This window comes from the organism of the source record quoted next, unplaced genomic scaffold (genome assembly GCF_019419815.1).
Source record: "Pyrus x bretschneideri cultivar Hongxiangsu unplaced genomic scaffold, Pyrus_bretschneideri_v1 Contig41, whole genome shotgun sequence".
NCBI classification, from domain to species: Eukaryota; Viridiplantae; Streptophyta; class Magnoliopsida; order Rosales; family Rosaceae; genus Pyrus; species Pyrus x bretschneideri.
In genome coordinates, this window is record NW_025999735.1 from 2,043,110 (window position 1) to 2,070,355 (window position 27,246).

At 36.5% G+C, this 27,246-nt stretch overlaps 2 protein-coding genes and 1 non-coding gene across 4 annotated transcripts; all 3 read left to right on the forward strand.

Moving 5' to 3' along the window:
* The first annotated feature begins 1,069 nt into the window (after window positions 1–1,069).
* Window positions 1,070–19,816, forward strand: LOC103959479 (valine--tRNA ligase, chloroplastic/mitochondrial 2). 2 transcript variants are annotated; one of them, XM_048566447.1, is made up of 27 exons: window positions 1,070–1,392; window positions 1,668–1,752; window positions 3,132–3,258; window positions 3,909–3,992; window positions 4,641–4,735; window positions 6,091–6,182; window positions 6,623–6,676; window positions 7,511–7,563; window positions 7,666–7,733; window positions 8,323–8,398; window positions 9,697–9,780; window positions 10,684–10,832; window positions 10,940–11,057; window positions 11,191–11,307; window positions 11,860–12,080; window positions 13,072–13,161; window positions 14,057–14,168; window positions 15,210–15,320; window positions 15,506–15,643; window positions 16,373–16,423; window positions 16,508–16,620; window positions 17,257–17,404; window positions 17,603–17,707; window positions 17,837–17,938; window positions 18,456–18,528; window positions 18,665–18,831; window positions 19,215–19,816. In XM_048566447.1, the coding sequence occupies exons 1-27, from the start codon at window positions 1,242–1,244 to the stop codon at window positions 19,338–19,340; spliced, it is 2,910 nt and encodes a 969-aa protein (XP_048422404.1). In that variant the 5' UTR covers window positions 1,070–1,241; the 3' UTR covers window positions 19,341–19,816. The 2 variants fall into 2 exon arrangements, with proteins under 2 accessions (XP_048422404.1, XP_048422405.1); XM_048566448.1 differs by lacking the exon at window positions 1,668–1,752 and having other exon boundaries at window positions 1,255–1,392.
* A 1,391-nt stretch (window positions 19,817–21,207) lies between these two features.
* LOC125469287 (probable transcription factor At5g28040) lies at window positions 21,208–22,861 on the forward strand. Its single transcript, XM_048566449.1, has 2 exons — window positions 21,208–22,209; window positions 22,437–22,861. Exon 1 carries the CDS (start codon window positions 21,223–21,225, stop codon window positions 22,201–22,203), a length of 981 nt encoding a protein of 326 aa, XP_048422406.1. The 5' UTR covers window positions 21,208–21,222; the 3' UTR covers window positions 22,204–22,209; window positions 22,437–22,861.
* Window positions 22,862–23,619: 758 nt separating this feature from the next.
* Window positions 23,620–23,720, forward strand: LOC125469315. Its single transcript, XR_007251659.1, has one exon. It is a non-coding gene; the product is annotated as a small nucleolar RNA Z266 (small nucleolar RNA).
* Window positions 23,721–27,246: the final 3,526 nt, after the last annotated feature.

Sequence of the window (27,246 nt, forward strand, 5' to 3'; positions counted from 1 at the left end):
TTAGAGCAACTCCAACCCTCTCTAAGAGGCTGGCCCAAAGCCTAAAAGACATAGGCTGACACCCAAAAAAACCTCTTCACCTCTAAAAATAGGCCAACCCAAAGTTCAAGCCAGTTTGTAGGTCGGCCCAAAATGGGCTAAGACAGAAACAGCCCTATATGGCGTCATGCTGACACTAGCATGACGTCAGCGGACCACACAAATTTTTTTGCATCAGGCATGTGGGAAACACGCGTGCATTCCTGACACGACGGGCTTGTGTTGCAGGCACACTAAAAGGTGCGGGACATGGGCCACGTGGCTAAGTCTCGGCCGTTGGATTTCCAATGGTAAAAAAAATTTGAAATTCAAACCCAATGGCTAGTGACATGACACAATCTAGACCGTTCAATTTTCAGATCAACGATCCAGATTTTTCACCCTAAAACTTAAAAAAAAAAAAAATAATAAAATAATAATAATAATAATAATAATAATAAAATGTCATAAATTAATAATATTTTTTTATAAATTAAAAATAATTTTTAATATTATTTTATAATAAAAAATTAATAATATTTTAATAAAATGGACTAGGCTATTTAGTTTTGGAGGTGAAGATGCATTTGGTCAATTACTATTCATTTAGGTGGATTGAATGGACTTTGGGCCAACTCATTTTTTAGAGGTGGAGTTGCGCTTAGGATTTGATACATTGCCTTATCCCCAATATATACTAATTTGATTTGAATTAAGTGTTTCTCATTTGAGATGAGTAATATCTTTAAATTTTTAATACAAACTATTTGTCTACTGTAAACTACTCTAATAGGATGGAGAAAGGTTTGAACCTAAGACGTAATTGATTAAAGTGAAAGGCTCTAATGATTAGGGCAATTCATCACTAGCAACCACGATAACCAAAGCTAGAAAGCAAAATCAAATTAGCTTCGTCTTTTTCATACAATTATACATTTACACTAAAATAATGAAAAAATAAATTAATTATAAACTCCGTATTTTCGAAATTTCCTTACAATTGAACACGAATGGTAACTAGCTGTCATTTTAATGAAAAAAAATCACATGGACCAAATCCGAAATGAGATCCCTTCGTAATCCACTGCGTCTGCTGTTTCTCTGCCACTAAAACTAAAACCCTCCTTCTTCTTCGTAGCTAAAGTCCTACCAGGGTTTATGCTTATCGTCATTCCCTCACTGGAATATACGACACCAAACACACAGCGTTTCTGTCGAGAACGATGATTCTCCAAACGCCATTCCCCGGCCCCTCTCTCTGCTCGTCGTTCTCTGCTCACCGGCTCCGTCCTCTTCTCTTCTCCAAACGACGTCGTGGCCGCACAAGCCTCTCCTACTGGCATTTCAATCCTCTTAAGCCTAGGCACTTCTCAGGTAATGTTATCACCTTATCACTTTCTCTTGTCATTCTTTGTTTGGTTGCTGAGAAAATTCGGATGTTATCATTTGGAAAGTACTGAGAATTGAATTTAATCGATCAAGAAATTGAATTTTAAACACTTTAATTCCTACTGTTTTGTTCATTGAAGTTCGTTTTATAAGATTTTTCGTAAGTTCGGTTATTATTTTGACTTCCCATCATATGAAACCATGGCGAAAACATTTGTGATGAATTGGGGTGGTGCATTTATCATTTCTTTTTATTTCAGTTGCTGCTTCCGAGAATCGTGGCTTTACGTCTCCAGAGATTGCAAAGACCTTTGATTTTACTTCAGAAGAACGAATATACAATTGGTATATTGGTTTTTATACGTTTTTCATTTGCATTCTTTGTATGATCACCAAGAATTGGAGTAACCATGACAGATATAGCTTTAGTATGGGTGCTTTGTGCTTTGGTGTTATGCATATCCTCCGCGATTTTCTTTTGTTACAATTCACTGTCGATTTCTTTTTTTCTTAAGTTGCATTGGGGAAGCTTCTGTATCTGAAGGCAGCTGTTGAATTTATTGGGGCTTATGTTGTCTGATATAATGCTATAATTCTGCTGTTAGTTCTGAATGTAGAGGCTTTGTAGTATATTCAGTGCACTGCTCTGCTTCTGTGATGTTGTATTGCCTCATTGTTCATATTAATGAACTTATTTTGAAAAAGTTTATAGACCCCCCATCCGAACCCACACCCGAGAATTTGATATTTCGAAATATCCCCTTTATCCAAAAGAATTATTAACTAAAATACTATAATGATGTACTTTTTATTTTGTATATTCCCCATTCATGTGCAAAATGATTGGAAATTTTGGAACTGAATTTTTTGTCAGGGTCAGAGATGAGTTTTCACATTCTTTGAAATGGAGTTGAACAAAATATTATATCTATTCAGTCATTGAAAGGTAGTTTACACAATTCGGGATGACAGCACATATTTTTTATTTTTTTTTGGGAATATGTTTGGGTTGGAGTTCACATTTAACATCTTTCTCAAAATGATTCAGTTACCAATCATTCTCCAGGTGATACTAGTGCAATGCACCTGACATCATTTCTCAATTCTTCCCATATTGAAGCACCCTTAAACCAAGGCTTAAAAAAATAAGTATCCCCTTAAAAACACGGTCTCTTGTCTGGAATTTTACCTGGTAGTTTTCAAGGTTTCTAGTTGATGCTTCAAAGTGCATTATGCAGGGCTGGTCCTGCCTGATACTTGTGGGGCCTTGTATAGAAAATAAATTGGATACCTTGTATTATGCCAAAAAATACTGTGAATGTTCAAAGTATTGGTTCATTTTTGTTATGTTTCCTTAGTAATAATTGATCTATACCATTGCTCTACATTAGAATTAAAGATTAAGTTTCAAGAAGCTGTCTCTGTTACACAATCAGATCTCTGACTTACCTCAGTGATAAAAGCTTCGCTATCATGCTGCATTGGCCTATGGTGGATGTGCATGGATTTAATGCAGCGACTGTATTTTGCATTAATTTATTGCGAAAACTCGTTCTGACCTCAACTTAAAAGAATTTATGTTGCTGTGTGTGCGTTTTCGTATTTCTTGTTTTGCCTCAACTTTCACATATCAGTTTGCAGATTTTATCAGTTGGTGCTTACTAATCCATTTATTATGTATAATCATTGCATATAACATATTCATCACTTCATCTGATTGTTAGGTGGGAGTCTCAGGGATATTTTAGGCCAAACCATGACCAAGGAAGTGATCCTTTTGTGATCTCAATGCCGCCTCCAAATGTTACTGGCTCCCTACACATGGGGCATGCAATGTTTGTGACTCTTGAGGTTGTGAAAGATGTTTATAAGTATTGGGATTTTACATTTTTGTTGAAGTGCATATTAGTATTTTTACCTAGCCATGCTTATAGTTATCTAGGCACATGTAATTGTTGATTATGATTGTCATGTCTGGCCCAAGATTGTGTTTCTTTTCTAATTGCACATTCTGGGTGAGGTTGTACAAATATTAGTCGACTAATAAATGGAAAAGATGTTGGGAGAGACATGTTTTGGAATATCTAAATGGAGGAATGCGAAGTTGAAAGATTGGAATTGAATTGGAAGAAGTAAGGACTGGATGTGCAATGAGATTTTATACTGATGATGAAAGCAAAGTTGATAAAAATAGTAATCCTAAGTATCAACACAATGTCAGTTGTACCTGTGGGCCTTGTGGTGTAGGTGTATAAACCTCTTAAATATTGATATTTTTACAATTGCAATCCCTTTAACCCGCGATTCGCTGTAGTTAATGATGATTGGGGTGATAATGTAATCTTGGATTATGTCAAATTGTTCCGAGGACCTAATGTAACAAAAAGAACATTACTGAACTTTTGTCTGAAAAAATGCGGATGAACTGGGTTCAATTATTCCTAAATTTTAATTCAACTGCTTCTTATTTCTTCTATTCATTTTTCATTATTTTCTGGTAGGACATTATGGTTAGATACCATAGGATGAAGGGAAAACCAACACTTTGGCTTCCTGGGACTGACCATGCTGGTATAGCAACTCAGGTTTGTCTCTGTACCGCAAAGCCTATGTTTCAAACTTTCAATGGAAGTATTTCTTCTGGTTTCACTTTTGCAATACTTCACGTCATCTTCATTTATAATTTTCTGTGTTCTACAACTGCTTGTATTGCAACTTCCTATATAATTCTGGAAGAGTTGAAACTGCTTTGATCTGATTCTTTCTTTGTTTTTTGAGTACATCATTGGGATTTGTTGTTTTTTTTTTTTTTTAATGAGAACTTTGTGGGTAAATTTTGGAATCTATATGTGTTCATTGGCTTTGGTTCTGTCTTAATTTGCACCTTTTTGTATTACATGAAATTGTAACTTACCTATATTAGTTTGAATTGTTTTGCTCATACTACCATTACTCTTTTTCTACAACTGCTTGTATTGCAACTTCCTATATAATTCTGGAAGAGTTGAAACTGCTTTGATCTGATTCTTTCTTTGTTTTTTGAGTACATCATTGGGATTTGTTGTTGTTTTTTTTTTTTAATGAGAACTTTGTGGGTAAATTTTGGAATCTATATGTGTTCATTGGCTTTGGTTCTGTCTTAATTTGCACCTTTTTGTATTACATGAAATTGTAACTTACCTATCTTAGTTTGAATTGTTTTGCTCATACTACCATTACTCTTTTTCTACCAGCTGGTTGTGGAAAAAATGCTTGCATCTGAAGGAATTAAAAGGGTTGACTTGGGTCGAGATGAGTTTGTGAGTAAAGTTTGGGAGTGGAAGGAGAAGTATATATTCTTATCTATCTTCCATTGTTTATCTTCTCTCTCTCCCTCTCTCTCTCTCTCTCTCTCTCTCTCTCTTGTGCATTCTACCATACTATATTTTTTTTTGTGGTTAAGGTAGTAAAAAGAGAGAAAAACTGTTTTTTTGTTTGTCACAACATGTAGAATTCCTTGTACAGGATGTTGCTATGGGTTTCATAAAGTTATATTACCATTTGGTCTACGCTGATTCACTGATAAATAATATCGTTTCTTTTCAAAAAAGAGAAAAATCTGGCAAAACAATTTTGGTGTACACTGAGTATCTGATAAATATATACATTGGCCTATGGCATATCTACTGAACATATTAGGTTTCTCTTTTGATTTTGTGCGTTATCTCTTCTAAATATCTAGTAAGTTCTTTATTCGTAAAGATTCCTTTTTGGAGAATGGCCACTAAAGACGCTGAAAGCAAACTAGGATTGTATGAAAGTCTCATTTCACAAGCCAACAGTGGGTGGGATCAAAATTGGCCTTTGAAAAAAGATAAATTAGATACCCAAATTACAGTGTTTAGCAGGCTGCTCTCATATAGATAAATTAGAACTCTAGCCAAGTTCTCGCACATGGATTGCGTTTTCTTTAATGAAAAATAAATCTGTGGATGTTAATGTATATACACAGGAGGTGAATAGAAGAACACTCAAAAAGGAGACTTAACTCTAGAATCTAGAGAAAGTAAAGTCGATGGGATAAAAAGGAGGAAAACATAAGATAGACATCATATGGTTATAGAGAAGAGATAAATTTGTTTTCAGTTCCGAAAAGTGCTATTTTGCTGCCACAAAAACTTTAGCATTTTGATTCGACCATATGTAACAAAAAAACCTAGAAACACAGAAATAGAATTCTAAAGTTAACATGTTCCACGCCGGCTAAACTCGCACTCCAATTAAAACGCAGTCTATGACTAACTTGGCATAATTCACACCATGGTAGTCATTGCAGTTACAAACTTCCATTCTTCCCTTGCAACCAAGTACTCAGTTTTATTCCTGCAGCATGAATGAAGGATCATCGTATTCTGCTTCTGAGGATTAGCTAAGTTAAAGATTCTACTGAAAAGTAACCTATACCAGTCATTCATTTCAAAAAGCATGCCTACTTTTGAAGAAATACCATAAAGTAAAATCTTGTGCAGTTGTGATTCTGTTCTGAATTCTCGTCTCTTATATTCAAACTTCGTGGAACCATATATGAGTAATTTTATACTAAAAACAATTCCCATAAAGAGTGAATTGCTGCCATTAATGTTTAAATGAAATTTGTTATTTCTTGTTATTTCTTAATAGATTATTTATTATATATAATATCAGATATGGTGGAACCATCATCAATCAGATCAAAAGACTTGGTGCTTCTTGTGATTGGAATAGAGAACATTTCACCCTTGATGAACAGCTAAGTCGTAAGGCATTTTTCTATCTTGTAGAACTCTCGTCAATTGTGAAAGTATGTATGAAATGTAAACCTTTGTTGTTGGGGGGGGGGGGGGGGGGGAAGGGGAGGAGTGTTGTCGAGTTTCCATGAGTAGTAACTACAGTAGGGTAACTAATGAATTGTTTAGGAATATACGCATAAGTTATTGATTTATTGATTTATATTTTTTGTTATACAAGCAATATTGGGGGAGGGGGGAACCGAACCTAGGACCTCGGGCGCATGGGTAAATGCTTTTAACCACTTGAGCTACAAGCCCCTTGCATAAGCAAGGGTTATTAAAACCTTTTTTTTTGCGCTCCAAGATGTAATAAAAGGAGCAGTTTTAACTTTAAAGGTCACTAACGTTGTATTGTGGTCATTTTTATTTTTTATCTCTGAAAAATCATATCCTTTTACTCCATGCAGGTGCTGTTGTTGAGGCCTTTGTCAGACTTCATGAGAAAGGTTTAATCTATCAAGGTATAGCCCTAAGTTCCCCTTAAAGTTGTTCCATAATCCTAGATTCTGAAGAACTTTGTTGTGGCCTGTGTCTTTTTTAATGGAGTTCTGAAGGTGGGTTTGTTTTGCTGCTGAATCCCGTTGTCTTTAGTTTTTGTTTTTCTCTAGAATCTCTACTTCATTTTGTGACAACTATTCTCATCATTTGAAGTTCTTAGCTTTAAGTTATCATCATGTGTGTGGGATGGCTAGTAACAATAAGCTGCTATATGCTCTGCAGCATGCCAACTTTGTGAAACATTACGTTGATTCGTTGTATCAGTATTTGGTTGAGTCTTTCTGTTAAAAGATACTTTTTCATTAATTCTGTGTGGTGACTTTTAGGAAATATATGATGACATATTTGTACCACAAATATGCTACTAGCTTCTTGTTGGATAGGTTTCGTGTTTGTGAAATTTTGGAAGAATTGAATTATTTTTGAAAATTTGAAATATGTGGTGACATATTAATCTGATAAAGAACTGGTATGTCAGAATTTTCATTAAATTCTTGTATATTGAAGTCTTAAGCTGACAGTTTTTTCTTCTGAATAATAGCAAAAGTCAAGATGTATGGAATTAGCTCTCTTCTGTTTATAACGATTATGTTTCTATGGTGACTGAAGCAAACATTTCTGTCATAACGGTTCAAGTTATATTCACCTTATTATTTTACACTTTTTTCCTGATACTTTTCCTCTGGGTTTTGAGTTGATTTTTGGAAGAGCTGGCTGTCGTGTTATCGTTCACAAGAAAGTGTGACTTACAGCCAATTAAAAACTGATATATATTTTTTATTTGTTTATTAACGTAGGGTCCTACATGGTCAACTGGTCTCCTAGTCTACAGACTGCTGTTTCTGACTTGGTAAGTTTCATCTGGTCTCATGTAGGTGTTGCTCTCTAATCTCAATTCAGCTTGTGCTTTAAAAATGCAATATTTGACATGGCCCTTAATATTTGTGAACAGGAAGTAGAATATCATGAAGAATCTGGAACTCTTTATCATCTTAAGTATCGTGTTGCTGGAGGCCTAAAGTAATTGCCAGCTGACCATTTCTCATTCCTTTATGAAATGTGATTTTAATGTTATACATATTAGAGTGTAGAAGCATATGTTTTCTGTTGTGCTATGACTGTGCTGATGCAAAATATTCCGTTTATATATGGTTGCTAGGTCAGATATTGGGTTAATCCTCTCAGCTCTGTGGAGTTGCCTTTTTCTCTTCCTGTTTCTGTTTGGGGTGCTTTGCTTGACCAACGTTTTTGTTGTTTCTGCTTCTTTCCTCTTTTGACATAATTTTTTATTTATAGAAAAACAATTTGATCCCTCTACAGAGGAAAATTTATTGGCACAATAACTGTGACATCTCATACTTCAAACATTGGTAGTTTAGTTTGTGTTTGACAACTAACTAATATACGAACAAAAATATGTTTATTTTCCACAAGATTTTGGGAGTCCTTAAATTTTACGATCTTTATCAGTCATTCACTTATATGATAAACTCGGTTGCACATGATAACATGTTTGTTTGTATATTCTTCTACACCTGTGTGTCTATGATGAGATCTAACAATTTTCCGAGTTACATTATGCACTCTCATTGGTACCTCCTGTACTCAGGTCTGACTATTTGACAATAGCAACAACACGTCCGGAGACATTGTTTGGTGATGTAGCTATTGCTGTGCATCCTGAGGTAGGGTTATTTTGCTTGCATTTCTGGCTTTCATAGGAGTTTAGTTATGAATCGACCAGGTGATGACAATGCTTTTTTGGTAAATAATGTTTAAGCAATTTAGAAAGGTTAATAGGGTAAAACATTTTGGACATTACTTTTGATTCTTTTGGACCAACATCTATTTACCTGATCTTTTATATAAATTCCTAACCTAGGCTTTGTTATGAAAATGTAGATTAATGAATAGGTGCTTAAGTCTTTAAATTCTATTAATGTAATATTTACTTAAAAAGTCTGTACATGCACAATGGTCTTAGATCTATGCATATATTGCTTAATTTTCTGAATTCTATGGCATGAAACCTAAGCTTGTTTGTTTACGTAGTTACCTTTGTTTTCTTCCTTATTTAGTATTGTTTAATTTCTTTTAATAAAAATTTTACTATTATTATGGGGAGGGATTACAATAATTTAGGTGAGGGGGGAGTTTCAAACCCAAGACACGTGTAGAAACCCAACATCCTATTTCTTTAGTATTGTTTAACTAACAACAAACCTGAGGTGTAAGAAGTTGTAGATGTACAACTGTTTTGAGTGTTGAAATTACTTTGTATTCCCTGTTTGGGAACTTCTGATATGTTTTGTTTTTTTACTCCTACGGGTCATGTTCACCTACATTTGAATCCAAGGAGTCTTTTTTTTTTTTTCTGAATGAAGAACCCTCATTATTTATAAAGGGAAAATTTCAATCCTTGTCAGTCTAGATCACTTTGGCATATTTATTTTATGAACTAAGAGACCTAAAAGGCCTCCAACACAGCCACACATATGGGCCAACCAAATAGCGTAATACTGTCGCCACACCTAGTCCAATACAACAGACCAGAGCCTAGATGAATCATACTAAAGGGAACATGCCTAAAGTGTTGCGGAAAGCATGGCCACAAGAAATCAACTGTCCCACGATGAAATCAACTTTTATTCCCTTCTTCAACACTTCTTCCTTTCCCACCACACCCCCCAAATAGAGTTCAAAACTACACAATATGGGCCTTATTCTTCAAAAAATTCCACGACAACCCACTCTACGCCGAATGCAAACCAGAAACTGCTAATATGTGACCCAAGGGAACAATATAGGAACATATGTTTGGATGTTTCACTCGGCTGTTATGCCCTTGAACAATGCTGGTCTCTATAATATTTGGCTCTGTGCTTTTTCCATGTTTGGAAAGAATTAATTACCTTATCCACAATTTTTAGTTTTTCTTTCTATTCTTCTCCAATGGTATGTACTGTTTGATAATGGCATGCAGGATGATCGATATTCTAAATATATTAACAGAATGGCTATAGTGCCTTTGACATATGGCCGTCACGTCCCTATCATTGCAGACAAGGTAAAGCATCCTGGACTACTTTTCTATATAAACCATTGTATTTGATGTTGTAGTTTTATTGTTGGTATGATGCCAAATCCCAGTTACTGATGCTGAGATCTCTGATAGATATCGTGCTCTAACAGTAATGTCTAGGGATGTTTAGAAGTAGAAAGTTAATATGGGAGTGAATTTATTAGTGGATGCCTCTTTGATTGGGCACGGGTCTGTGTGCAGTTCCTTACAGAAAACGAGTGCAAGGTTAGAAATCAAGAAAAGTAGTGATGAGTTTAAAGTTAGTTTCTTATTCTTAATCATGTCAAAAGTTCTACCCAGGTCCCTTACCCTAGGTTTATGTGTTGGTTTTTGTTCTGTTTTTCTTTTTGGTGCCGGCCTGAATGCTTTCTTGATTCACCACTTCAGCTTATTCACTTGCTGTAAAGTTTATAATGTAGCAGAATACTTATTTTAGGCTTTCTTTATTCTTCCCTGCTATATAAAACAAACACAAGGAATATTGTGGTTATGTCCTTGACTCCTTGCAGAACTATAAAGTGGTTGCCACAAGTTTTTGTTTTCAATACTAAATTACATAATTAATTAGAATCCTATGCTTGTGAAAAGTAAAATAAGAATAATGTTTGGAAAAGTAAAATTAGAATCCCGTCCTTAGCTGATTTGGTAACTGAATCAAGAGTATTGTGCAAAGCGCAGGACCTGCTGTCTGGGGCCATATTGCTTTACTTCTTTTATAAGGCGTCATTAGTAATCAGAAAATCTGAAACGTCACCAGAAGATAGATATTTGTTTTTGTTGATATTTCCAGTTCTCTATTTGCTGAATGATTACCTTTAACTGCCTGTCTGAATCTCCTATAATTCCCGGTAAATAACTCAATTTGTGGAACATTAATTGTTTTGGCAGCATGTTGATAAAGACTTTGGCACTGGTGTGTTAAAGATAAGCCCTGGGCATGATCATAATGATTACAATCTTGCAAGAAAGCTTGGTCTTCCCATACTTAATGTCATGAACAAGGATGGAACACTAAACAAGGTTGCCGGACTGTACTGGTAAATGCTGTATCAGTTTTCTTGGATTGTTGAACTTGAATTCACTGGAGAACTGCATCTTTTATCTTATATCTTATATTTGGTAATGAAATCTGTGATTCTGTCAGTGGCCTTGATCGGTTCGAGGCCCGGAAGAAACTTTGGGCAGATCTGGAGGAGACTGGTTTAGCTGTAATGAAAGAACCACACACTTTACGAGTTCCCAGATCTCAGCGTGGTGGAGAAGTGAGTTGATAGCTTTTCACATTTGGGTTTAGAACTTTCATAGTTTGAAACAATTGTAATTTTCTATGAAGATTTTGTTACCTTCACTATATATGTTTTCATTCTTTTATCCTCCAAATCTTTTCAATATCAGGTTATAGAGCCACTAGTAAGCAAGCAGTGGTTTGTAACGATGGAGCCCTTAGCTGACAAAGCCCTTAGTGCTGTTGAAAAAGGAGACTTAAAAATTATACCTGAAAGATTTGAAAAGGTATGCGTTATTTGGCCTCATATTGACCCCTCTGGGATACCAAAAAGTAGTTTTCCTCTCCTTTCTGTTGGAGCCTTCAAGTACAAAAGAAAAAAAAAAAACCTATGCAAGCTGTTTTCTTTTCTTTTATTATGACTAGAAGCATAGGTTTTTTTTTTTTTTTTTTTTTTTCAACTTTTTGCTTAAGCATCTGATCGATGATGCATAAACAGAAAATTTAGTGAGAGAAGAAAGGTATAAATAGTGAGTTAATTTACCGAGTTAAGCTTATTTTCAAATCTAATAATATTAACTCAGTGAAAAGGAGCATAATTGACATTTTGAATCTTTAGTTGACAGAAAAAGGTTTTCGTAAATAAAACAGATTAATGGGCCTGTTCCCAGCACAAGTGCTGATATCTGTTTTTACACCTCTATTTCTCTGTATTGCATCGCAATTTGAGTACCTTATGTCGATAATGCAACAAGCTCTCTTCCCCATTTAGGCGGTGGCTTACCCAGAGAGATCTGCTATATTCTATACTCACACCCATGCCTTCTATTAAATAACAGATTTACAATCACTGGCTATCGAATATTAAGGATTGGTGCATAAGCAGACAACTGTGGTGGGGACATCGAATACCAGTTTGGTACATTGTGGGTAAAGACTGTGAAGAAGAATATATAGTTGCAAGGAGTGAGGATGAAGCTCTTGGGAAAGCTCAAGAAAAGTATGGAAAAGATGTGAAAATATATCAGGATCCGGATGTTCTTGACACATGGTTTTCGAGGTCTGTCACTGATTGCCAATTATTTAATTTTTTGTGTAGTTTGTTTTCTATCAACTTTGAAAAGTCCCACTTTATTTCTATAATTTTGAAAGCTGCCTAATTTTTGGGTAGGTTATCCAAAATTACCATGTTCATTGCTAGAAGGTTGTTAGCCCAAGTGGTGAGTGGAGTAGGAAAAAGAGTTAGAACTAGGAGACGTGATTAGCTAGATTTCATCCAGTTACCAAAGAAAACAACAAAAGATTTTAAGAATATCCATTAGAATGCTTATACTCAATCATGCTCGATGAAATCAAGAAGTTCTTACGCAATAAGTTTCAAATTTGTGTACGTGTTGATGGCCATGGGACAATCTATTTTCATCCTATGTATCATATAGCATAAAATACATGTTTACTTGATGCATTATTGATTGGTTTAGTGTTTCCGCATGATTCATACAAAGTTTCATGCTTTAAAGTTAATTCCATGAAATTTACATCGAGACTGACATTTTCATTCTTAGTAAGAGGGACTTTGCTATTTTCTTTTTATATCATATACCTAAAACTTTGAAGACTCTAGCCAACGCTTCCAAGATTTAAGATTTAACATGCCTATTTAGAAAATTTGTCTTAGCCCATGAATACAGTTTTGCGCAGTTGTTTGAAGGGGTTATGTGACCAAGTTGACTGTTTATATAGTTGTAATGGGAATTGTACATGATCTTTCGAACTAATAACTATAAAAGTATAAATATGGAACTAATTTGGTAATTTCTAAATCGAACTGATACCTGATTCATGATCTTTGGATTTGTAAGCAATGAAGCAGCATATTGTTTAAAGTACTATAGTTTTTATCAAATTTCTAATGTTTTTTTTTCTGCTGCATGTGGAAGCTTTTGATTCACAATTAATGCATACTTAGCCTTTTTTTAATCCACATCAAGGCTTCATATATTTGACATTCTCTGTAATTTGACTAAATATATCTCTTTTCCTTTTCACAGTGCACTGTGGCCTTTCAGTACTCTTGGATGGCCAGATGAGTCAGTTGAGGATTTTAAGCGGTTTTATCCTACAACAATGCTTGAAACTGGGTAAGTGCATCCCTTGCCAAGCATTTGCCTGCCATCTGTATTCATTTTCCCATGTATGGCTGCATTTAATACTGAATCTCTCTCTCTCTCTCTCTCTCTCTCTCTCTCTCTCTCTCTCTCTCTCTCTCTCTCTCTCTCTCTCCGTAAGCCTCTCCTTCCGTACCTAGCTACTAGACATCTGCTTCCCCTCATCTCCCCTTTATTTGCCCACCAAGACTAACCATACCATCTTCTCTTTTGGGGCTGCTTCTATGGCTCTTGTGGACTTAATTGTTCTAGATTTGTTCTTCAAGCCCAATCCATTCCCAATATCTGGGACTGTTTTCCCCCTTGTGCAAGGGGGTAGGGTATTTTTCTTCTGGCCCCAATGGTGTGGTAGCTGAATGATGAGATCTCTTCCATTTGTATGCCCTTAAATGAGAAAATTGAGGACTGATATGATGTTGTGGAGGTTGAACAAGATGGGAGTGTTTGATGCAAATTGAAAAGGTCTTTTTCTATGGCTTACTTCGGGAGTGGGCAATGGATTTTTCCTTGCACTGCAGTTTGGCATACTAATGCATATATAAGGCATAATTTTTAGTGGTAGTTAGTTGAAGTGAAATCTTCTCTTTGATTACCAATTCAGTATTAAATGAGAAAATTACATGGTTGCTATGTAAATTCTTTACCAATGATATGGTAGTGGAGCTGCCTTCCATGTGCCACAGTTTGGTTTACAGGCTCATGATTTATATTTTTTTCAATTAATAATAGTGTCTCTATCATTTTATATTTCAGTGGTAGATAAGTTATCACTAATTTGTAACGTTTAATAACTTTATTATTTGGTGATCAAGCTTGCTTCTTTGAAAAGGGGGTTGAAGTTTATATTATTTGTTGAATGTTTGAACAGGCATGACATATTGTTCTTCTGGGTTGCGAGGATGGTCATGATGGGAATTGAGCTCACAGGGACAGTGCCATTTAAATACATTTATTTACACGGTCTCATCAGGGATTCACAAGTAAGTTGAAAATGCACAATAATACTACTGCATCAATGTTGATATTGTATTTTAAATGTCTTTTTAGCTTGTCATTGTTTCTTGAGTATTAAATAGTTTATTCCCAAGCTCTCCCTTGTGTGCTTACTTTGACCATCCTTCAAATTATTTGCTAGTAAAGTTTCTGATTATATGGATGTCGTTAATTTGTTGGTTACGTTTTGCATGGTGTGTAGGGTTAATTGTCTTTTGGGAGAGTGCTGATTCTGCTCTCTTGCTTTCCTGTCAGTTTTCTTTTCTGTTCTGAGTGGTTCTTGTGGTCTTCTTGACCACCTGACTTCCTCTTTGTATTTTTTCTCTTTCAGTACGATTGTCTCTTTATCCAAAATATTATTTCCACGGTTTTTGGGTTGTCCTCCTTGGATGGATTTCGGATTTTTTTTCCTAATCTTGTATTTTCCAGATTACTTCCAACAATCTGATAAGACACCAGTTGCTTCTCACAATTCATGCAAGATTGATTCTTAAAGAATATCTGGGTGAGATTGAATGCAAAATAGGGTTTTGCAAGTGGTGGACCAATCTATAAACCTGAGAGAGAGAGAGAGAGAGAGATGATAAGACACCAGTTGCTTCACACAATTCATGCATGAGATTGAATGCAAATTGTTTTGCAAGTGTTGGACCAAAAATCAGTGAGAGAGAGAGAGAGACGTAACCATTTGAATGGCTTTCTTTGCTGAAACTCCCAAATGGACTTTCAATCTGAAATGAAAGCAGGGAAATCTTCTTGAGCCCATAAAAATTTAAAGAATCATTAAAAATGAACCAAAAATCCAATACTATATGTCTCACCTTGTGAGACCCTAAACGCCTCTACTTATGCCTTCACCTATGAAAACACTGCTATAAACCATTGTTTTATACTTACAATGTAGTCAGACAAAACCCTTGATTGTTCTTTCTTTTTTTTTTTTAATCTATTCTCTAAAGCATTTGTACTCTACTCTTACATGTCTGATGTTGCGAGATATGAAATAATTTGTGTAACAATCATTTCAGGGCCGAAAGATGTCGAAAACATTGGGGAATGTAATAGATCCATTAGATACAATCAAGGAATATGGCACAGATGCTTTAAGATTTACAATTGCTCTAGGGACTGCTGGCCAGGTTTGTTTTGTTGTCACTTTACTTATGAATCAATTCTGCATTTATTCAAAATTGTCACTTTTAAAAACAAACTGATTTTACTTTATTTGCCGACGAGAAATACGTGTATGCAGTCTTCAGCTGTTGCATGTTAATAGCTTGATACAACTACCATTCTGGCTGATTTGGGTGTTCTTGTCGTCCAGGACCTTAATTTATCCACTGAGAGGTTGACATCCAACAAGGCCTTCACTAATAAACTATGGAATGCTGGAAAGTTTGTATTGCAGAATTTACCCAGTCAAAGCGAAGCATCAACTTGGGAAAATATACTTTCTTATAAGGTTTGTTGTTAACACAATCTCAAGTCATACCAGAAAACTTAAGTTGCATACGTTTCCTACTGTGAGCTATGAAGTATAACTTCCTCTCTCAAGGATTGACCAGAAAATGCTCCACCCAGTCTCATATAAGTATCTCTAAACTTATAACTTCCACTTTTGAGGTCTAATGGTCAGGCCCTCAAAAAAAAAAAAACGCGAACGTAAATTGACCTGATATCACCAAAGTTAGCCCCAATCTCGTATATGTATCACAAACTTGTCTGCAAGGCACGACATTTCTGAATGTGTCTGAATTCATTTAGCGAGTTCTCAATTACCAAAGCAAATGGGCAGGCTTAATTTCGGTTGATGCTGCTCTTTTATAATTGAAAATCCTCTAAAGATTTCTTACAAATTACTTCACTTGCTATAGTTGTCTTTCTCACTTTTACTCTCTGAATTTGTCCATACAATGTGTTAAATTAGCCAATAGCACACTGGCTGATTGTCTCATGAATGGGAATCAAATAGATTCTCCATGTACATGTCATAACCACTCTATCTCTCCACATTCCATAAGATGCAATCATCTGGTGCTATATCATATCATGGCCCATAATTGTATCTTGCATTTCTCCACTAAATATTAGAAATTTCAATCTTACTGTACTTTAGCAGTGGTTGTTTTTACATTATAGGATGATGAGTATTACTTGTACTGCTTCTTAATTCAAGACAATTCTTTTTCAGTTTGATAAAGTGGATCTCCTAGACAAGCTACCCTTACCAGAATCTTGGGTGGTAAGATAATTGTCAGGTTAATTTTCTGTATTGCCTGTTGATTTTACTTCTTTGTTTAACCACTCACTTTCCTTCATTTTTCAGATTTCAAAACTTCATTTGCTTATTGACACAGTCACTGCAAGCTATGACAAATTTTTCTTTGGAGATGTTGGAAGAGAGACGTATGAATTCTTTTGGGGTGATTTTGCTGATTGGTATGTTTGGAGTTTTCATTCAAATGTTTACCATCAGATCATTATTGAAAGCATCATCTTATGTTCCTATCTATTCATTAAGAAAAATTAAACACAAACTGGCAGAACACTTCTCCAAAGGTGTTTACTGAGGACATAAAATCTTTGTGGATTCTAAGCCTTGCATGGAAATCTACAATGTTTTTAGACTTTCCACCCAACGCCAATTGGTTTTTGGTTGGATACTCTAGCTTTAACAGTTTATGCAAGAACAATCCACGTGTCAAGCCCGCGCCTGCTGGTTTGGGGTTGGTTGCTACTTTAAGAACGTTCATTGGATACAGTGAACAACCTTGTGTAGCCTAGCTAGATGACTGGACAACTTCTCCCTTGGTTTGGGGTTGGTGCTACTTTAACAACTTTCTTTTTGTCTGCTGTTATGTAATACTATGAGGTTCATCTCTGTTTTGTATAGCCTAGCTGACGACTGGACAACTTTCTCCCTGTATTGTTTTGCTCTTTTTTATCATTGAAAGTGTGTTTCTTACTACATAACAGAAACCGTTTTCTTTTTCCTTTTGTTAATATCTTCTGCGGCTCTGCCTAACTCAGATGCATTACATCTTTTTCAACTGTTGTCTTTTTTCACTTATGCAGGTATATAGAGGCCAGCAAAGCTCGTCTTTACCACTTTGGTGGTGATTCAGTTGCTTCTGTCACACAGGCAGTTCTATTGTATGTTTTTGAAAACATACTTAAATTGCTACACCCCTTCATGCCATTTGTGACCGAGGAACTCTGGCAGGTAAACTGATTCACTATATTCACCATCTGTGTTAAATTCAACTTCTCTACCGATAAGGTATTTATTATTTTCTTAAGGTTTAATTATTAAAATAAGAAAATTTTGCTTAGGGTTTAAGGTGGACTGCTTGTTCACCTTCATTGTACTGTTATCCCTGATAATGTTTCACTGTTAAAATGAATGATTGATTTGATATAGGCACTCCCCTTTCGGAAAGAAGCTCTTATTGTATCTCCATGGCCACTGACTTCACTTCCAAGGCAGAGCAACTCGATTAAAAAGTTTGAGAATTTACAGGCATTGGTGAGTAGATATTCCTTCGTCCTTGTTTATTGCTCCATATCCAAGTCCATGTGGCACATCTGGTATCTTCTATATTTTTCTTGTAGTCAATTAATTAAATCATTAAGTTTGCTTCTTTGTTATTCTTAGACTAGAGCTATCAGAAATGCTCGAGCAGAATATTCTGTTGAGCCTGTAAAGCGTATATCAGCATCAATAGTTGCAAATGAAGAAGTCACTGAATACATAATGGTACGTATTCATTCTCCAGCCATGATTTTGCACTTGATTAAAATGTAAGAGCTGATGAGGTGCTTATTGAAGTACGTTCCTGTATTATTTTGCACTTTTATAGTAAGAAAGATATGAATGAACTGTGACTGTATAGAAAATTGGTGGATCATTATTGGACCTTCCTGTAAGTGTAGACGCTATAGAGCCACAGACTGAATCATAAATCATATCGTAAAGCTGTCCATGCCCCATGAAACCTTTGTGCAAGATCCCACTGGGCCAATTGTGGCCCTGATATAGCAAAACGAAGTCAGGACTGGTCCTAATTGCTGAATCATGCATATGTTCTTCGAGAGTTTCATGCGTCTGAAGTCTCATCTGAGCTCGGATTTCAAATTTTTTTCAGTGAAAATTGAGATGACTAGTTGCTGTCCCTGTTCTTTTGATAAGTTGTTTATTTATGTGTATATATGTTTGGACATTATTATCATTTGCACTAACTCACTTAAATATTTGAATTTATATTTTGATGCAGAAAGAAAAGGAGGTTTTAGCTCTTCTGTCCAGGCTAGATTTGCAAAACGTCCATTTTACAGATTCTCCTCCAGGCACGTTTCTTCATGGATTATTTCCCATTTGACGACGGACCGGAAATGTTCATGTTTATTGTCATTTATGTTTATGGATTTATATGATCTGATGTTGAGGCATATATTTTGGTGGATGTCATGTGTTTTACTTCAGGGAACACGGATCAATCAGTCCACCTTGTAGCTGGCGAAGGACTAGAGGCATATCTCCCTCTTGCTGACATGATTGATATTACTGCCGAAATCCAACGCCTATCTAAGAGACTTTCCAAGATGCAGGCGGAATATGATGGACTTAAAGCTCGGCTCAGCTCTCCTAAAGTATGAATTCTGTTAATCATGTTCAAGCACTTGGCAGTTGGTATTGATAGACGAAAGTATTTGACATGTCTTCTTCCCTAAAGATCCATCAAATGAAATGATTGGATTTCGATTTTGCTAACAGGGATAATTAGTAAAAAGTAACCAAACTTAAATAAAACCTAAAACATTTAGTCGGATGCATTGGAATAACTAGATATAAACAAAAAGTCCTTACACATAATGGTTCGCTTAAGATAGCTGGAACTATTAGAAAATTTCGCTTATTATGATGCATTCATGTTATGTTGAGTCCTTTCTTTCCTTAGGATAGTTCCTTCCCATGCTGTTCATGCATTCCCAGGTATCATGTACCTCTGACGATATCAGCATTGTACATGCAGTTTGTAGAGAAAGCTCCTGAGGATATTGTCCGTGGAGTGCAAGAAAAGGCGGCAGAAACAGAAGAGAAGATTACTCTCACCAAAAACCGTTTAGCATTACTCGAATCAAATGTTCTGGTCACATAATAAGACCCTCTGTCTGTCATCTATAGCATCCATCCATCTTAATTGGAAATATCTCCCTGCCAGATTGATATTCAATTGTCCATGGACTCAAGCCTATGGGATTTACATCTTCTGCATTGTAACACTAGTGATCGGTGAACGTTTCCTCGACAACAATTTCTTACCATATGGAGGATCTGAGGATAGATGTGCAGTAAACTCGGCTTTAGATCAAAGAAGTCTGGGTGCAAAGCAATTCCCGTAGCCCATGCCAACAAAAGACCAGTTGATAGACTGCTTCAAGTGTCAACGAAAGTGTTTGCCGGATAGACGCCTCGGTATTGTTGTCTTCCTGTGACAATGGATGTACATTATTCAGATTCTACTGACATTTTTCTTACAATATAAGGGTACGTAGTTAAGGCTGTAGCCAATAAAGACAAGGATTTACGGCCAAGGAACCAAACATAAGCCGCAATCAAGGAAACATTAAGACATTCAACTGGCACCAAGGCAAACTGGAGTTTCGCCTGAAACCAAGGACGCTAAAAACTCTTAAGGCTCGTTAGATGTCTAAGATTGGCTTGGCTTGGATAAATCCGCTACATTCAATGAATGTTGAACAGAAATACAGATGTCAACTTGCATATTTTCTCCAAGTGAAGGTAGAAGATGAACAAGTCATGATGAAAATTTGTCACTCTCAATCTTACCATTTTTGTGGGGATTTTGCAACGACAAGTTTTCTTTTACGATTTCTTCATCTTCTACTCTCACCTGGTCAAAATATGCAAGTTGACGTCCATATTTTCATTCAACATTCATTAAATGAAGAGCGAGTTTTCCAATCCAAGCTATAATCCTCCTGAGCATCAAACGAAGCCTTAGAGGCAGTTTGATAAATATTCGATTTTTTTTATTTTTAGTTTTAGTTTTCCCTTTTGGTAACATGAAGCTTCTCGCTTAATCCACTTAGTGAACAGTAATTGTCATTAATGAACAATAACTATCTTTTGCAACATGAAGTTTTAGTTAATGCCGTCCAAAGTAAATAGCCAAACAGCGTGCTTAGCAAGCAATGCCATCTGGACAAGCCACTGTGCTATCCTATCAAACACACAGATATGGGGCTAGTCCTATCCGTATCCTATCCTAATGAAAATAAAAAAAATAAAAAAATAAAAAAATGGCATGCAACGTGCTCTCCACTTGATCTGCACATTAACATCTATGAGAACCAGATGGGACTTCAACCTTTCAAGCGTTTATCAAGTAATGAAGCTTCACAGCCCCATTTGTTATCCTAACTTATTTTTTCTAAAGGAAAATGGTTTTCACGCACCCCTTCTTATCCACATATTTTTTGTTTTTTAGCTGTTAAATTCAACGATTAAAGTAAAATTAATTGTCAGAATTAACAGAGGGTGCACAAGGTTAAAAGATTGTGTTGAAATCAGTACCCAATTCTCAATTAATCATCATGTGTCCCATAGTGTTGTTTTGCATTAGATTTTGGAGAAACTTTTAACCCTAAATTTTTTCATTGATTCCGTTTGATTCAAATCTAATTGTAAGAAATAAAGAGAAATGTGTAATAAAATTAAAAAAATGTCTGGTTATCATTTCTCTTGTACATTCATCTAATCTGTGTTTCGTAAGGTTTATTAATTTTATTTAAAAGAAAAAAAATGGTTACTTATTTATTAAGGAACAATGAACATTATTAATTGGAATGATAGATTTACTTGAAAAAAAAAAAATTATATTTATATACATATTATCAAGCTCAATATTTATAAGATTTAATCCTAAAACATTTAACCAAACAAAAAGCAAGCCACAAGTCAGCCACTGACTGAACCTTCCACCCAAAACCCAAATATTCCCTGAGCCAAGGTTAGCCATGGACTCCACCACTACCCCTACCCCTACCCTTCTTCCCCATTCCCAATCCCAATGCAGCAGCCCACTCCTCTACCCTCCACCCTCCTCCGCTACCAAGCTCCCCATCAAACGCAAAAACCCCGACCCCATTAACCCTAACCCTAACCTCTTCTCTCCCCAACTCCTCAGTGACTTCAACGACGTCGTCCTCGTCCCAATCCCACCAGATTCATATGCCCAAACCCTCAGCACCGCCAGAACTCCGCCATTTAAGTACCACCGAGTCTGGACCGAGCCCGACGAGCTTCTCTTCCTCCAAGGCCTCCTCGACTGCGCCTCCCATGGCGGCTTCTCCTTCCCCAAAGACCTCCCCCTCTTCTACGCCCGCTTCTCCGCCACCGTCTCTCACTCCTACACCAAATCCCAGCTCTCCGAGAAGCTACGCCGCCTCCGGAAAAAGTTCCGAGTCGTCTCGTCCCGCCTCGCTCGCGGCCTCTGCGAGTCCCAGCTCTCTCCTCACGATCGCGCCCTGTACGACCTCTCCGGGAAGCTCTGGAGCCCCGAGTGCTGGTCCACTTCCCCGTTCGGTAACAGAGAAAAGAGCGACGCCGGAGAGTCTGATAATTTGGCGGCGGCGGATGAGAATCAGAATCAGAATAAGAACCAGAGCGTTTCTGATGATCTCGATGTCGAAAATGATTGCGGCGATGAGGTGAAGACGACGAGCGAGTTGGCACGGCCCATTGCTGCGCTGGTGGCGAAGAGTGTTCTGGACGTGTTTGATCAGTCTCTCAATGAGGTTCGGATGCTTCTTGTTCAACAGGGTGTGCTCTGTTCTGACCCGGTTCGTTTGGCTTCGGGTTCGGGTTCGGGTTCTTCGAATGAGGGGAAGACTGCAATGGACTTCGAGAGGCAGTGGCAGCTCCAACGGCTTGCTGAATTGGATGTGTTGGCTCAGAGATTGAGGTTGGTTCTCGAAGACTCGAATCGGTGGCAATGAGTATTTGTGAGTATGAGTTTTTCTACAATTACATATGTATTTTGTATAGGGAACTGACATATGATAGTGGAATTGCTATAGATTGTTCTCTTTATTCTTTCAACTGCTTGTAAATTTCGTTCTTATCATCATAGAGAACAGAAGGTTTAGGTTTGAATAAGCACATTTAATTCATCTGTTTTTACTCGTTTTGTTAATTGCATCTAATTGATTTGTTTACGTGATTACATTAGATATCATGAGGGCAAGTCTTGGTGCAATGGAAAGGTTGCTCCTTTGTGACCGAAGGGTCAGGGGCTCAAACCCCTGGGAGCCTTGTTGACCTGGGGTCGCCCCTTTACCACATTTGATAAACAGGAGGTGATTACTTCAGATATCTTCATTTGCTACCTGATGCATGGTTCTTAAATCCGTAGTCAAGGTTCCGTACATGTTAGACATAGAATTCGGCCTTCATTAGAATAGGTGGCCTTTGTGTATGTGATGCCAATGTTTTATATCAGAGTACTTGTCAATGGTATGTCCTACACTGAGAGTTCTCCACATCGATAGGATTTGATATTTGCATTATCCCAAATTCTCAACGGTGGAACTTCGGCCAGAATTATTTGTTCGCATTCAATCTTCTGATATATTGAATTAAGTAGTTGGGAACTTACATGATGTACCTTAGACACAAGTACAATTGAACCCACACACTCTCCATCTATGGAGCAGGATTCTAGTAGGTGGTTAACCAGTAGAACACCCATCAGATAGGCTAAAAGGTTAGATTTATGCCGTTTAACAAGTAAACTTATCCTTCTCAGTATGTAAATCGTGCAACCACAAGGTGAGGTTATTTGGAATGCCTTCCGTGACCATTACAAAGGCAAGTGAGGGGGATTTGCGAATGACACCTTCCAAGTAGTGATTTGCAAATCCCTCCTACATGCCTTTGCAATGCTCATGGAGGGGTTTTCTAATCCCCTTCGTCTAACATTTTGTAGTCTACTCAATTGCTTGGGACTTACTAATCCCTCACCCAAACATAGCCTTAGGTTTTACTTGCATTCAAATTCTGAAAACTTTTACATTGTGCATTTTTTTTTGTTTGTTCTTAAGGGCGGCCCTTAAGGTTGCCTTCCCTTTATACCCATGGAAGCGTTTTGAGTCATAGCTGCACAACAGCAAAAAAGGTCTCTTTAGGGTTTTCCTTCCGAACCCTCCTCTTCCCCCACCTGGGTTTTCTTCGTGAGGCATTGCTCTGTTTTGCGCTGGGTCTCGGAGCTTGTTTTTCTTGAAACCCTTTGGCAAATAGCTTTCATGTTATTTGAGTCAATGGGGAGCTTCTGTCCTACTGGTAAACTGTTTCCTTGTAAATCTCTCACTCTTGGGTGGGTAACATTTTAATCCCCTTCAGGTTGGAAATGGGGTTTTTGGCAAGAGTCGTGATTGAATTAGATGCGTGAAAGAGAAATCCATTTTTTTATGAACTCAGTTTTTTGAGGCATTTGGATTTGTCTGACTTATCTCCCATCATTATTTTGATTGCTGGCACACCACAGTAACATAGGTGTGGAGTCACATTATGAGGCATGGCTACTTTCTTCCGTCCTATGATTCCCATCTCCGTATGTGTACGTGTATTGTTTCTAAGTAACTTCCCGATTTGTCACTTAGTACTACGGTTTAGTTGTATTCCTTTTCACTTGTAACTGAGAGGTTTCAAATTTGATTATTGTCAAATGTGAGTTTGAATCACATTATTGCTAGCTCATTATGCGACTAAGCTCATCCCCTCTCCCCCCCCCTCCCCTTGGTATAGATAATATTGTCTGTTTAAAAAAATAAAAATAAAATTACTCGAGATTCCGGTGTTCTGTGATTGAATTCTGTTTGTGATTTTATCACGTCGTAGTTTCAAAATATATGTGTTATGGAGCATTGACAGATTAGAATTACATCCCATCTTCCATAATGTAAAAAATGGAAATCCCCCAAATGCACCAAATAATACAATGCATTGCTTCAGCACCAGGTGGGTGTAAGTCTTGAATTCACATTTTGCTACTACAAGCAAGCAACCCTTGACAATAAACTACATGCACTAATTTGAATGAAACAAAAACAAATGGTGTATTGTATTTGCGTTCAAAACCCTAACATTGTGTTTGGATGAGAAAACCAGACATTGCAAACAATGTAAGGTTAAAAACCGGACATTGCAATTTAACGTGGTTCACTCAAATCGAGCTACATGCATGTTAGTGTTTCAGTTTTTTCACCGTGAATGTAACGAGACCATCGATATGGAAGATCTCTTTATTTATCTGTCAAATTACTTTAGGTCAATAAAGAGCATCACAGTGCATTGGAGCATGCAGAAGTGGTGTTTTGAGTTCTTCCTACGAGCCGTGCTCACCCGCACTTTTGTTTTTCACTTGTGAAGTCACTCTTGAAGAAAAATGTGCCGGGGAGAATTTCTATTCTTTCTACTTGGTTGACTTTTGTAATAAAAAAAAAATGTCAAAAAAAGAAAGCTCACATCTTAGATAAAAATCAGCAACCTTTCAAAATTGTCTGAGCCCGGGTTTGGTACTCTTTTTTTTTATTTTTTTTTTTGTTTGGTCTCCACTTGGATATAAACTTACCTAACATTGGAAATGACGTGACAGTCTTTTAAGTAATTATGCATTGTCATGAATTTAACTTTTTCGATCTCCACTTAGATGTAAACATACCAAACATGAAAAATAATATTGTTACGATATTTCAAATCAATCATACACTGTCACGTGTTTTAACTTTCATTCATTTAGCTTAGGATACCGCTACAGTTTAGATTTGCATATAGGTCTAGCTATAATAAGAGTCTTCCTCCCACTTGAGGTAAAATGAAAATGGTCCATGGTGCTTTAGTGGTGCTACTTGATTGGCATGCACAACCCCTCAAACTGCATATTGAACAAGTGTCCCGACAATACTCTCTTCTCCTCGCAGACGCAGCCCGACGAATACCGCATATGAAAAAGGAATCCAATCCAAGCCAAACTTTGTAATAGTTGTAACCGCCAAACCACAAGACAAACTTTTCATAGCATTTGCTTTTCCCACTCCGATCCCCACGCACCCACACCGTTGCTTTCTTTAGCATAACATGCATCAAGTTGAGATTTTAACGTTTTGAACCCACCACTTCTCAGCCGTTTGATTTAGGATCATCGATACCCAATGTTTAAACTCTAAAGTATTGTTTTGATGGAAATATCGATATGCAAATTCATAAAAATATTGATAGATATATTGTTATCGATATTAGTTGTCTTTGATACAAATAATAGAAATTTGTTCAAAAACATATAAGTGTAAAATGAAGCTTTAAGGAATATCATATGGCAGTTTGTTAATGGTTAACCGATATGTCTGAAATATCGACGAAATTTATCGATTTTAATCAAAATTTAATAATTTTCCCGATCATTTTCCATATCTTTTTTTAATTTTTTGATATTTTCCACAAAAATATTAATTGTATCAAATAAATTTCAAACACCGCCGATAACAAGGTGCTTAGGCAAAAATTCACGTACATCATTATGTTACTAACATGCAATGTCAATGTAACGATCAAATGTGTGTCATTTTTTCAGTGAGGGGGAAAAGATACGGCGGATGCTGTTGGGGATTTGGGAGAGCGATTGGGGATTAGCGTAACTGCAAATGTCAAAAAAAGTTGCTTCTTCCTGGCTTTGAGGCGTGGGTCCCACAATCCCACATTAGAAAACGATATCCTCCTTATTTTCACACGGGATCTTGCTCTGCCCCCAATGATTGCCTTTAATTACGAAGTTGCCATGGATCGAAAGGGTGAAGTTGGTAGATCACTAGCATTGTAGTTCCATTCATAATTTGGCACTTAATGCTTTGTGGGTGGGTGGCAATTACAAGTTAGTTTATTGCTCTTTTGAAAATTGCACATTGTTTTTCCACTTGCTGGTTTGAAAAATGCATCACATATTATCGCATTCATTGTAGCAGGTACTAGGTATTGGTTGAGTTTATTTATGAGTGCCCAACCTTCTAATTACACATTATGGCTAGTGCCTAGTAAAGTCAAACAATGACCATCATTCAAATTATGCATTGTGCTTAACGTCTTTAGACCCCGTTTAGCGGGTTGGATGAGATAGATTGTGACCAATTAAAATAGATTTGAGTACAGTATGTTCTTTGTTATGTCAAAATATGAGATAGACATAACTGGACATTATGGTTTACAAATCCACAATAGATCGAGTTATCTAATTCTATCCTTACACATGAGTTATAAGTCATGTCTTAAAAGTCCATACCAATCCAATTCTATCCCTAATGTCCAATCTCATCTAACCCACCAAACAAGCCCTTAGAGGATTTGGTCCATTCTATTGTACTCAATTATTACAATACAGTTCACACTTTGTATTGTGACGAGATATTGAACAAGTTTACTCTAAGTTATTATTATATGAATTATACGAAAATCGTACAAAAAAAATGTTGAGTTTATTGTATTAAGTTATTATTAAGTGCAGAGTTTATTGTTGTACCAAATTATTAGTATATGGATAACACTTGTAAAACAATAACGTCTACGCATAAAATATAAGGAAAAAAGATCTTAAAATCCGTTGCGATTATTTACTTTAAATAAGACAAGCGTTCGCACACATAATTCTTAGTTTCTAATTTACCAAGATATTAACTAAATTTAATGTTGATAAAATGTGGACATTTTTTTTTGTGTTACCAGATTCAAGGTTTTGTTTTATCTTTCTTAGTACTGGTTTGGTACTAAAGTGTTTTTATAAAAAGTAGGTATAAAAAAAATTGAGCTAAAAAAGGAGTTTGGTAAACACTAAAAAACAGCTTGTCTTCATAGTTTTGGATAAAAAAAACTGAAAACGTGAAGAAACAAAAATGAGGACAAATCCGTAATTTGGTCCTTAATATCAGGTCTACCGACGAAACGCATAAATGGCATTCACGTTAAATGGCGAGTGAAATAAGGACAAATCCGTC

Excerpts from the sequence above, each read along its gene's own strand:
- LOC103959479 (XM_048566447.1), top strand. The coding sequence starts at position 1,242 with ATGATTCTCCAAACGCCATTCCCCGGCCCCTCTCTCTGCTCGTCGTTC. Across the intron at positions 16,424-16,507 it reads CCTTACCAGAATCTTGGGTG|ATTTCAAAACTTCATTTGCT; the intron begins GTAAGATAATTG and ends TTCATTTTTCAG. Across the intron at positions 16,621-17,256 it reads TGGGGTGATTTTGCTGATTG|GTATATAGAGGCCAGCAAAG; the intron begins GTATGTTTGGAG and ends TCACTTATGCAG.
- LOC125469287 (XM_048566449.1), top strand. The coding sequence starts at position 21,223 with ATGGACTCCACCACTACCCCTACCCCTACCCTTCTTCCCCATTCCCAA.